Source organism: Leptonotus elevatus, chromosome 1 (genome assembly GCF_054856555.1).
Source record: "Leptonotus elevatus isolate MCC_2025b chromosome 1, RoL_Lele_1.0, whole genome shotgun sequence".
NCBI classification, from domain to species: domain Eukaryota; kingdom Metazoa; phylum Chordata; class Actinopteri; order Syngnathiformes; family Syngnathidae; genus Leptonotus; species Leptonotus elevatus.
In genome coordinates, this window is record NC_141239.1 from 2581836 (window position 1) to 2593877 (window position 12042).

Here is a 12042-nt window from a genome sequence, read left to right on the forward strand (position 1 = left end):
GCAATATTAACCTGAATGCCGTCTTTAGACGAGTGGAGGCACATACAACATATTGTTATTATTATTTTCAATCAATATGAAAAAGGTCGAGATCAGCGAAGGACGACACGAGAGGAGCTGGTTAATGATCTCCCTCAACAAAATGCAAACCCCCCCCCCATGTCATTCTTTCAATTGTTTTCTGATATTCTGTCTATCACTGTTAAAATAAAGTTGCCATAAAAATCAAAGACTTATTAATTTCTAAGTCTGAACATTTTTTAAATAAGCAGGATCACTTATTTCCTCCCTCTCTATTTTATTCAAAATCATTTACACTTTTACAGCACACCAGACTCACTCCCTTCATCTTTTTAAGCTTTAGAATGTTGAAAGAATAATATGAGACCCTTAAAAGCAACCCTTCCAACCCTGGTTATAAGTCTGCACTTCTTCACGTAATCATGACATGTCGCTAGCAGAGAATGCTAGTAGTAGCACGAAAACAAATTACATATATATGTGAAAGGTTGCACAACATATTTTATAATACTTTCTACTAATTTAATACTTCTGTATCATTAACAGCATTAAGCCACATAGTGGATGAATTATTTTTAATGTGCTTATCTATTTGACATTTGTTTTGTGGCTCAGGGATTTCTTCTGCCAAATTACTGCCAACATTAACAAAATTCTCATTTAAATTATTAGCTATGTCTGAAATTTTTTCAAACACAATATTTTTATCTTTTATGAAATATTCTGGATAATCTATTCTTTTTTAGCTTTTTTTATTTACATGATTTAGTATTTTCCATATTTCTTGTGTGTTGCTTTTATTCTGCTCTAATGCATGGTAATGATCTTTCTTACTTGTTCGTATAATATTCAATAGTTAATTTTTTGTAGGTCTCGTACTTTATTTCAGCTTCCATAGTTTTCAATGTAATAAATCTTTTGTATAAAATGTTTTTCTTTTTACATGCATTCTCGATCCCCTTCGTCATCCATGGCTTATTTAGACCTTTATATTTTCTTGTGACTTTTATTAATGGACAATGTTTATTGTATAAAGAGATAATGGTAGACTGAAATGCATTGTATGCGATATTGGGATCATCGTTTGAATAGACGTCAGACCAATTATGTTTTTCTAAATCCAGCTTAAAGGCAGCCGTTGTGTTCTTAGTCTTGTTTCTGATGTGTAAATTATTGTTGATCTTATTTTTTAAATCAAAATATTCTTGAAAAATTGCAAAGACCGGAAGATGATCACTTATATCATTGATAAGAAATCCACTTTCTATTTTATGGTTAATTTTATTTATAAAGTGCAGGGATGAATGAGCATGACGCTGTGACGACACTTTTGAGTAGTTGAGCTTTAGTGGTTGAATAAATACTAAGTTTTGAAATGACATATCAGGCATTGGAAACGGGCATACCAGACTCACTCCCTTCATTTTTAAGCTTCAAAGATCGCTGCTATTCTCATCAGCACACTCGTGTCTCTCAATAAGCTTTTTACGGGAGAATCTTTTAGCACAAACACTGCAACTGAATGGTTGCTTCCCAGCGTGTGATTTTGTGTGTTTTGTTAAATCTGACTTATTCGAGACGTTTTTGCCACAGTCTGAGCAGGAAAACGGCTTTTCTCCAGTGTGTGTTCTTTTGTGTATTGTTAAATATGACTTGGTGTTGAAGCTTTTTCCACAGTCTGAGCAGGAAAAAGGTTTCTCTCCAGTGTGTGTTCTTTTGTGTATTTTTAAATTTCCCTTCTGAGAGAAGCTTGTGCCGCAGTCTGAGCAAGAAAAAGGTTTCTCTCCAGTGTGTGTTCTTTTGTGTTTTGTTAAAGTTCCCTTGTCAAAGAAGCTTTTGCCACAGTCTGGGCAGGAAAAAGGTTTCTCTCCAGTGTGTGTTCTTTTGTGTATTGTTAAAGTTCCCTTGTCAAAGAAGCTTTTGCCACAGTCTGGGCAGGAAAAAGGTTTCTCTCCAGTGTGTGTTCTTTTGTGTTTTGTTAAAGTTCCCTTGTCAAAGAAGCTTTTGCCACAGTCTGAGCAGGAAAAAGGTTTCTCTCCAGTGTGTGTTCTTTTGTGTATTGTTAAAGTTCCCTTGTTATAGAAGCTTTTGCCACAGTTTGAGCAGGAAAAAGGTTTCTCTCCAGTGTGTGTTCTTTTGTGTTTTGTTAAATTTCCCTTGTCAGAGAAGCTTTTGCCACAGTCTGTGCAGGAAAAAGGTTTCTCTCCAGTGTGTGTTCTTTTGTGTTTTGTTAAATTTCTCTTGTCATAGAAGCTTTTGCCACAGTCTGAGCAGGAAAAAGGTTTCTCTCCAGTGTGTGTTCTTTTGTGTTTTGTTAAATTTCTCTTGTCATAGAAGCTTTTGCCACAGTCTGAGCAGGAAAAAGGTTTTTCTCCTGTGTGTTTTCTCAGGTGAACTTTCAAACTCCCTTTTGAACTGAATGTTTTCGCACACTGAGAACAGCGGTTGTTGTCAGCATGATCACCTTTAGCGTATTCATCATCGTCAGTGTCAGTAGACTGTGACCTTATGTCATCACTTTGTGCTAGTGATGATCCCCATTGGTCTGCATCACCTTCTGTCTCCATGTGTTGAGGAGTTGAGCTGCTGCTTGGAGGCTCCGCCCCTCTGCCCTCCTCACTCTCACCTATGACTTCATCTTTACTCTTAAAAGGGGCAAAGGTCAGTGGTGTCTTGGTGACATCATCCTCAAACTGCTCCTCTTTGACGAAAAGGGGCTTTTCTTCCTCTTTGATGTAAGGATGCTCTTCTTCCTCCTGTTTCACATGAGGAGACTTCACCACCTGTTCCTCAGGACGAAGATATTCCTCACCGACGTCTGCAAGACACAAGAAGACAAGCGTGAGTTGATGTGTATTATTGTTTCGACAGCAGCCCCTTGACTTGGGCCTATCACACACGGTACGATGCATCAGAAACCCAAATCGAACCGGACCATTGGGGGGGGGCACCGTCAGAGCTGAATTGACTTTTAAGGCGTGCCAATCTCATCTCTCAAAGCCCAGAGAGTCAATTTGCCCAGAGAGTCAATATAATATGATATAATATAATATAATATAATATAATATAATATAATATAATATAATATAATATAATATAATATAATATAATATAATATAATATAATATAATATAATATAATATAATATATCTCCAAATAAATCGAGGTTTTAAACAAATATCCTCCACTTGTCTTACCTGCCCACCCTGTGATTTTATTCTTGACCATTTAAAAAACTACAACTGGCACTTGATACAGTTGCCCCAGTGACAACAAAAAACATAGACCCAAGGTCCATGGATCCAAGGAGAAATGAGGAGGTAAATAACCTTAAACGTAGTTGCAGGGCGCCGGAGAGGAGATAGAAAAAAAAAATCAGCAAATATTCATTGAGCAACCAAAAAAATCAACAATTATTCTTAAGATTGTGTTTCACAAACGCTCTCCATCTAACCTGGCTGAGCTGGAGCTGTTTTGCAAGGAGGAATCGGCAAACATTTCAGCCTCCCGACGGGACAAACCCCAAAAGACTTGAAGCTGTAATTGCCCTAATTTTCAGGGGGGGATTGTACAACAAGTTTGTTAATAAAATCTACATTTTGTTCCACTTCATGATTGTGTGCTACTTTGTGTTCATCGTTCAGATACAATTTCAATAAATACATTTGTTTTTGTGGTCGTAACGTGGCAAAATGTTGAAAAACGAGTACACTCACGGCGTCCTTTCAGTGCTACAGCCTTCGCTCGCCTTTGGAACAGTCTGCCGGAGGAACTCAGGGCCCCAAAGAACGTTCAAGATTTTAAGAGCAGGCTCAAGACAAGTTTTTTAAATGTAGATTTTAGTTAATATTAATGTACCTTTCTTTATATTTTAATGTAGTTACTTTTGCTTCGATCTTATCTAACTATATATAGATATATATATTATTGATCTATTTTATATTTTCACTGGGTTTTGTTTTTTTTAGTCTTCGAGCCCTCTAACCTTAACCTCACAAGCCAGATTGATTGTGATTCACTCAAGGGAGCGCTAAGTGGTCTCGGCGAAACGGCTTGCTCATTGCGAGCGCGCAGTGGCCTAAATGTGCACATTTATTTTATTCATAACCGCTTGTAAAGGTCTACAAGCATTCACGGCAAATGTGAGACATTGCACGCCAAAATAACGTTTGTGGGAGATTTGCCGGTTACAGCAAAAAGAACCGTTGCCTAAACAATCACAAACTAACGCTACAACATAGTCTCTGTAGTAACGTTATGCGACTTTTCCTTATTGTAAAACGTCATGCCACTTTTCCACATATTGAAATAGTGTAAGAGACATGTCTGTATTTTTCTTTTTTTCAGCTGCCATGGCCAGTCGCTTCCATTCACAACATTAGCACATGACTACTGTTAACATTGTTAACATTTTTTACTGTTTCAATTGATATTTTAACCGTTTTGAATTTAGTTATAGCTGTGTAGTAATAAGAAAACAGTTAATTCAAATGTTATTCGATGTATAGTGTCTTTGTTCCATTCCCTGGGAAGGAATGTCTAATAAGGTTTCTGTTCTTATCTAAAGGAGTATATGTTTGAAAGTGCAAGCAGAGTTTCTGTCCATAAATTATCCGGTCCAAGAAGTGCCGGGACCAATTATTTTCCTACATCTGGAGTGGACTAAGATACGAGCTGAAGATTTATTATCTGTTTTTGTATTTCACTCTTCCCACAAGGACAGAAGACAGGAGGGGGAGACTATTTTCTGTAAACACTGTTTTTGTATAAGTTGGGATGAGCCCATTTAGGAACCGATGCTGATTCAGTAAGGATCCTTCATGACATCAGAAATTTCTGAATAAAAATCTCTTGCAAGAAAACCTCTTCACTGATCTCAACTTTGAGTTTTATTTTAACACGCAAGAAAACAAAGAACGTTTTCTATCAGATGGTGACGCCCGACGTTTTAACGGTTACAGGCTGCGGCGTTCACGGACGAGCAGAACTTCTAGGCGCCTAAATAATTAATTACGGTAAGTGGAGACGTTTATCCACGTAGGGAAGTTCTGTCTGTTTGGGACCGCTGCAACCGGTTTTCGTCTTCTAAATTGACAAAATTTTACATGAGGTCTGAGTGAACAGGTATTAGTAGAGTTTGAAGTTGTTCGGTTAACGGAGGGATGCGAAGTCCTTGATTTTGGATTTTACTACTACATTGAACTATACACGTACGTGGTGACGAGGTCATTGTTTACGGAAGTACCGTCACGTTGGTTTATGCGCAGCTGAAGAAGCATTAAGAATTTTAAGACAAACAGGTTGAAGCAAGCGGCTTTATTTTGTTTTTGGGACGGGAGTCTCGCCGCTGTGAAGGAATCGCTAGATCATGACGGTTATTCTATGAATTTTGAGAGGAAAACGGGTAGACGCGGGGGTTTATTACGCCACCGCTAGGAAATCTAGAGATCATGATAAGCTGTTTATTTTATGATTTTTAAGGAGGTACAGGTCGACGTAGGGCTTTATTACGCCACTACTAAGGAATCGCTAGATCCGGATGTAATTTATTTTTATTATTTTTAACGAAGGCACGTTGTCTTTTGTGAAGTGTGTCCGTGCGCTTCGGAGGTATTTCCTGTTTGTCTGTATTTGTTACGTGTGTCCGTGTTCTTCGGAGGTATTTCATGTTTGTCTGTATTTGTTAAATGTGTCCGTGTTTTTTCGGATTTATTTCTTTTGTCTGTGGTTAATTTTATTAGTTACCATTTTTTTGAGGGGAGCAACGAGTAACGTTGTTGAATAAATTTAACCTATTGAACTATCATACTACAAGTGAGACGTCACTGAATTGATAAATATTAATACGACTTGAATATAATAATAACTAAAGAGGTGAATAATTAAAATAAACAATGGAGGGCGGTTTTGACCGCGACACCGACTGGTTTGACCTAAAAATACTTCCGGTTCATAGTCGGAACTTATTTTTGGATGCACAAGTTAAGAATGCTTCCGAGGTTTCAGTCGGGGGCCATGTTCGAAAAACATCGACGTAAAATGAAAGTACTATTGAATGAATGGATGACGGCTTGCTGTGAAAAAGGTTGGTTTCCACCGTTGACATTCGCGGTTTGCTTGATATCTTTGATGAAAGCGGTGGAATTGGCATGCGTGAAAAAACGGCAATCGCTGGACAAAATGGTACGAGAGACATTTGTATTTTCTTTAAATGGTAGAAGAGTCAGATGAAATTGTAAAAAAGTGCATCGAATGATGATTAATGCTAGAATGTTGGCTTTGGGCAGTTCAGTTAAAATCGCTCGGATGGCAATGATAGAAGCTGGTGATAACAAAGTGGCTGATTTTGATGCTAAACTAACAGCTCCACCGGCGTATGCTGAGCCGCTCATGGGAAATGTGTTTGATGCTATAAACCCGTTTACTAAATCACCATACAATACTGCTATTCAGATGCTGCAAAATTTGCAGGCGCCTACATTGACTGTGAAACAATTGGAGGAAAAATTAGACAACGTGTTGGCTATGAAGGATGGCCCGCAGGAAAAATTTACTCAGGCTAGAGCTTTCGGTTTGGAACTGACTAAACACGCTGAAGTGCCCCAGGTAGTTCGCAGCAAATGGCGTACGATTCTTTCTCGCTTTGAAAAAGCTGCAGACGACAAATTGACAGAACAAAACCGTTTATTGAAGGATAAACGAGACGAATTGTTTAGACAACAAGAACGTGACATGACCAATGAAGCTTCTAATGCGTTGGCTATTTACATAAAAGTGACACAACCCTAAAACAGGCTGTTTTGAACAGAGTGTTTTTTTGGCTGATTGAGGGACAGCAAAAATATTAGATCCAAAGTCAATTTTGATGAATGCATGTCACAGACATGTCTTTTACACATTTGAGAAGTATTTTAGAATGTTGAAAGAATAATATGAGACCCTTAAAAGCAACCCTTCCAACCCTGGTTATAAGTCTGCACTTCTTCACGTAATCATGACATGTCGCTAGCAGAAAATGCTAGTAGTAGCACGAAAACAAAACGCCGAAGTTGGAAGCGTTGACGCGCGATGATGGTCACGTCATAAAGCCTCACCGGCTAGCGATGCTAACGCTGGAAAACGCGGAGCACAACCGGACTATGGAGAGTACCCCGAGTCCAATGCATATTCATCGGAGGAGCGGGTGAAAAAAACACATCGGCCTATCTTTAGACCTTATGTCATTACTTTGTGCTTGCGGTGGTCGCCAGTGGTTTGCATCACCTTCTGTCGTCATGTGTTGAGGAGTTGAGTTGCTGCTTGGAAGCTCCGCCCCTCTGTCCTCCTCACACTCACCCTTGACGTCATCTTCACTCTTTAAAGGGGCGAAGATCAGTGGTGACTTGGTGACATCATCCTCAACCTCCTCCTCTTTGACAAAAAGGGGCTTTTCTTCCTCTTTGATGTAAGGATGCTCCTCCTCCTTTTTAACATGAGGACACTTCACTTCCTGTTCGTCAGGACGAAGATATTCCTCACCGACGTCTGCAAGACACAAGAAGACAAGCGTGAGTTGATGTGTATTATTGTTTCGACAGCAGCACCTTGACTTGGGCCTATCGCACACGGTACGCATCAGAAACCCAAATCGAACCGGACTATTGGGGGGGGCTCCGTCAGAGCTGAATTGACTTTTAAGGCGTGCCAATCTAATCTCTCAAAGCCCAGAGAGTCAATTTGCCCAGAGAGTCAATATAATATAATATAATATAATATAATATAATATAATATAATATAATATAATATAATATAATATAATATAATATAATATAATATAATATAATATAATATAATATATCTCCAAATAAATCGAGGTTTTAAACAAATATCCTCCACTTGTCTTACCTGCCCCCCCCCCCCCCTGTGATTTTATTCTTGACCATTTAAAAAACTACAACTGGCACTTGTCACTTGCCCCAGTGACAACAAAAAACATAGACCCAAGGTCCATGGATCCAAGGAGAAATGAGGAAGTAAAGAACCTTAAACGTAGTTGCAGGGCGGCGGAGAGGAGATAGAAAAAAAAATCAGCAAATATTGATTGAGCAACCAAAAAAATCAACAATTATTCTTAAGATTGTGTTTCCCAAACGCTCTCCATCTAACCTAGCTTGTGTTCATCGTTCAGATAAAATTTCAATAAATACATTTGTTTTTGTGGTCGTAACGTGGCAAAATGTTGAAAAACGAGTACACTCACGGCGTCCTTTCAGTGCTACAGCCTTCGCTCGCCTTTGGAACAGTCTGCCGGAGGAACTCAGGGCCCCAAAGAACGTTCAAGATTTTAAGAGCAGGCTCAAGACAAGTTTTTTTAAATGTAGATTTTAGTTCATATTAATGTACCTTTCTTTATATTTTAATATAGTTACTATCGCTTTGATCTTGTCTAACTATATATATATATATATATATATATATATATATATATATATATATATATATATATATATACATCAATCTGGAACTTCACTCGGCAGATCCATCTGGGAAAGGAGTGACTTGCTGTACAATACTTCGAGTCGATTGGACGATGATGCATCTTTGCACGTTTGTTTGAACCAATCAAGGCAACGGATGAAAATGTCTTCTCATCTTAGGGAGGGGGCGGGAGAAGCACAAACATCTTTACCAGATAAAAATGCACGAAGCGTGAGTAATTCTGCGAGAACAGAATTAATTGCAGCGTCCATTCATCGGTTAGGTTTGTTCCCCCCGCCATCCGCGCTTATTGGTTTCATCCTGCTCTAAACAACACCTGATTGATCCGACCTAAAAAAATGTTGGCTGCAAGCCTGCAAACGTATCAGCGGGCGCAGTACAAGATGCATCCTCCGGAGTTTGTGAACTCACAAATACCGCGAGAATTCAGCTTGCTGGCACGGTTGCTCTGCCCCGGTAGCATTGGTTAGCTGCAGCTGTTTGGGTGCTGTCCCATGTGGCCCGGGGGAGGGTTGGGCATTCCATCCATACCTCCGCCCTAGTGGTTGTGAGTGGTGTGCTGCTCTCGGTGCAGATGGCTCCCCGAGTGATGTCTCCTCTCCTGATTTGAAGCCAGCCGTTTATGCATTCATATATTCTATTGTGTGTGTGTGTTATGAATAAAGTTTTGATTGATTGAAGGACATATCATATTCTATATATAACAAATGTAACTTTCAGGCACGATATGTGTGGTGCATTAACATGGCTTTGGGGCTACAAGATGCGGCTTCTACTTTTAAGCTTAGCACATAGAGTCAAGTTAACGTATTCAAATTGTATTTTGTTGTTGTTGTAAAACTCACTTCAAAGAGTTATTCACCTTTGATCATATGTTAACAATTGAAAACGTATTGATGTGTGAAAACATAGTATGCACTTAAGTTACAATAACATAATGGCTGGAATTATTTTACTGTGTACAGTAATGAGGACTGCATTTTGATATTTTTAACGCTATATAGTAGTCCCAGTGCTAAGCAAGGGAGAGTAAGAAGTGTACAAACCTGCTGTGTGTAGCACAAGTCGAGGCTCCTCGTAAATATCGTCCAGCTGTTGAAGATGTTGCTCGTTCTCTTCTTCTCCTCCAAAGAATTCCTCCTCGTACTTTGGTGCCGTTTTTGCAAACATTTTAGCACAATAATGCCAACAAAGTCACACTTGATCTCTTCTTGACCACGTGTTACGTGCTTCTCTTTGCTAGCGGCTAGCGAGCTAAGCTAAGCTAAGCTAAGTAGGGCGAGAAGCATCAACGCGCACCGAAACGAGTTTATTCACACGCTGAGATTTGATCAATGGTGTCGTAGACCTTCAAAGTAGTGATTAACGTCCTGTTTGGAGGTTGTAGTCGGTTCAGCACGAAATCGAAAAGAATGATTTAGCTGGAGGGCGTCTGGTTACGTGAAGAAACGAAAGTAGATGTGCGTCGGAAGTCAGGCAGGGCACGCCCCCGCTGCGATATGATTGGCTGCTGGAGATTGTCGGCTTCAAAGCAAGCACTGTCATCAAGTCATCGACAGATGTCGCCATTTTTGCTGCAGTTAGAAAGACATAAAACTGCGAGGTCTCATTATTCCCATTTTCAGTGTGTTGTTCCCGATATGTAAAGTTTAAATTGGATTTATTGTGGTGAATGTGCAGATTAAAAATTTGCCATCAAGATGAACAAGCATTTTGAGGTACCGTAAACTGAACGTTTATTATCAGGGATGCGATTTAACCATCACATGTTATGAGTTTAATTTATTGCTCTAGTACTGGCATTAGCTAGTAGCAAACATTTGATGCAGTATCTGATATATTACTGATATATGCAATATTTGTACTTTTGGCCAGTTTTGTCATCTGTGGCTTTCACAAATTCCTGCTGCAAGGTTTGAATGCAACACTTACCTTCTAATAAAGGTTAGTGATGACACGCCATTGCACTTCGAGTCGAGCACACTTATCATATCTTACGCTCCCCTAATGCTCAGAAGTACAAATGTATTGCATTTGCATTGTACTGCCGGTTTACGTAACGTGATCACTTTTAAACGAATCCAATCCACTTTATGTCTACAGCATATTTTATAAACAAGTGTTTCCAAAGTGCTGCACATTGAGATCCAAATACACATGAAATCTAGTAAAAACCAACAATAATTTAAAAAAAGTCAATAAGTTACTAAAATACAATAAGTAAAATAAAGGAATAAATACAATAAAAATATATTTAAACCCCCCCAAAAATAATAATAAAATTAAATAAAAAACCACGCGGACCACACAATTCATGCTGAACTAAAAGCCAAGGAATAAAAGTGGGTCTTAAGCCGAGACTTAAAACACTCCGAACGTGGCCATACTGCACATCTGGCTTTGTGTGTCCCTGAAGGTATTTTCCACGCTAATTTGGGAAAATGGCAAGGTGGCTTTTTCTTCTATATTTTATTTCTATTTCATACGCAAGGCAACTCAATGTGCTTCACATAAGCAAATACACAACACCTACAAACGTCAACAAACACAACCGTTAACGACATTCGGAAGCAAAGCAGAGAAAACAAAAGTAGCTTACAATATTACTAAAGCATACATTGGCGTTTAAACACATTAAAAGAAAACTTTAAAAACATTTCATATTCATAGTTTGAGTAGCTTTGAAAGCATTACGTTTACACTTTTAAGTAAAGCTGGAGTTGATTCTTCTTAAGTCTTCTGAAACCCTCATATCTATGAACGTAATGAACGTGAATACTTTTGACAGGGCCAGGCAGCTTTGAATAGTGTTTTGTCCTTAAAAAATAAAATCTCCACTTAAAAAAAACTGCATTGCATGTTTATTTGGATTATCTTTGACATTGACATTTGTTTGATGATTTTAATCATTCAAGTGGGAAAACTGCAATAAAAGTAAGAATTTGAGAGGAGGGCAAATACTTTTTCACTGCAAAAGATATCCGACATGATTTGAGGTCATTGTCGTAGCCGCTGACACTTGGAACTGGAGCAATGTTCAAGATAAACGCAATATTAACCTGAATGCCGTCTTTAGACGAGTGGAGGCACATACAACATATTGTTATTATTATTTTCAATCAATATGAAAAAGGTCGAGATCAGCGAAGGACGACACGAGAGGAGCTGGTTAATGATCTCCCTCAACAAAATGCAATTTTTTTCCCCCCCATGTCCTTCTTTCAATTTTTTTCTGATATTCTGTCTATCACTGTTAAAATAAAGTTGCCATAAAAATCAAAGACTTATTAATTTCTAAGTCTGAACATTTTTTAAATAAGCAGGATCACTTATTTCCTCCCTCTCTATTTTATTCAAAATCATTTACACTTTTACAGCACACCAGACTCACTCCCTTCATCTTTTTAAGCTTTAGAATGTTGAAAGAATAATATGAGACCCTTAAAAGCAACCCTTCCAACCCTGGTTATAAGTCTGCACTTCTTCACGTAATCATGACATGTCGCTAGCAGAGAATGCTAGTAGTAGCACGAAAACAAATTA

At 38.5% G+C, this 12042-nt stretch overlaps 1 protein-coding gene across 1 annotated transcript; it reads right to left on the reverse strand.

Annotated features, from left to right (window-relative positions):
* Positions 1–514: 514 nt before the first annotated feature.
* Positions 515–2588, reverse strand: LOC147180325 (uncharacterized). Its single transcript, XM_086081432.1, has one exon. It carries the CDS (start codon positions 2586–2588, stop codon positions 1455–1457), a length of 1134 nt encoding a protein of 377 aa, XP_085937558.1. The 3' UTR covers positions 515–1454.
* Between the last annotated feature and the right edge of the window lie 9454 nt (positions 2589–12042).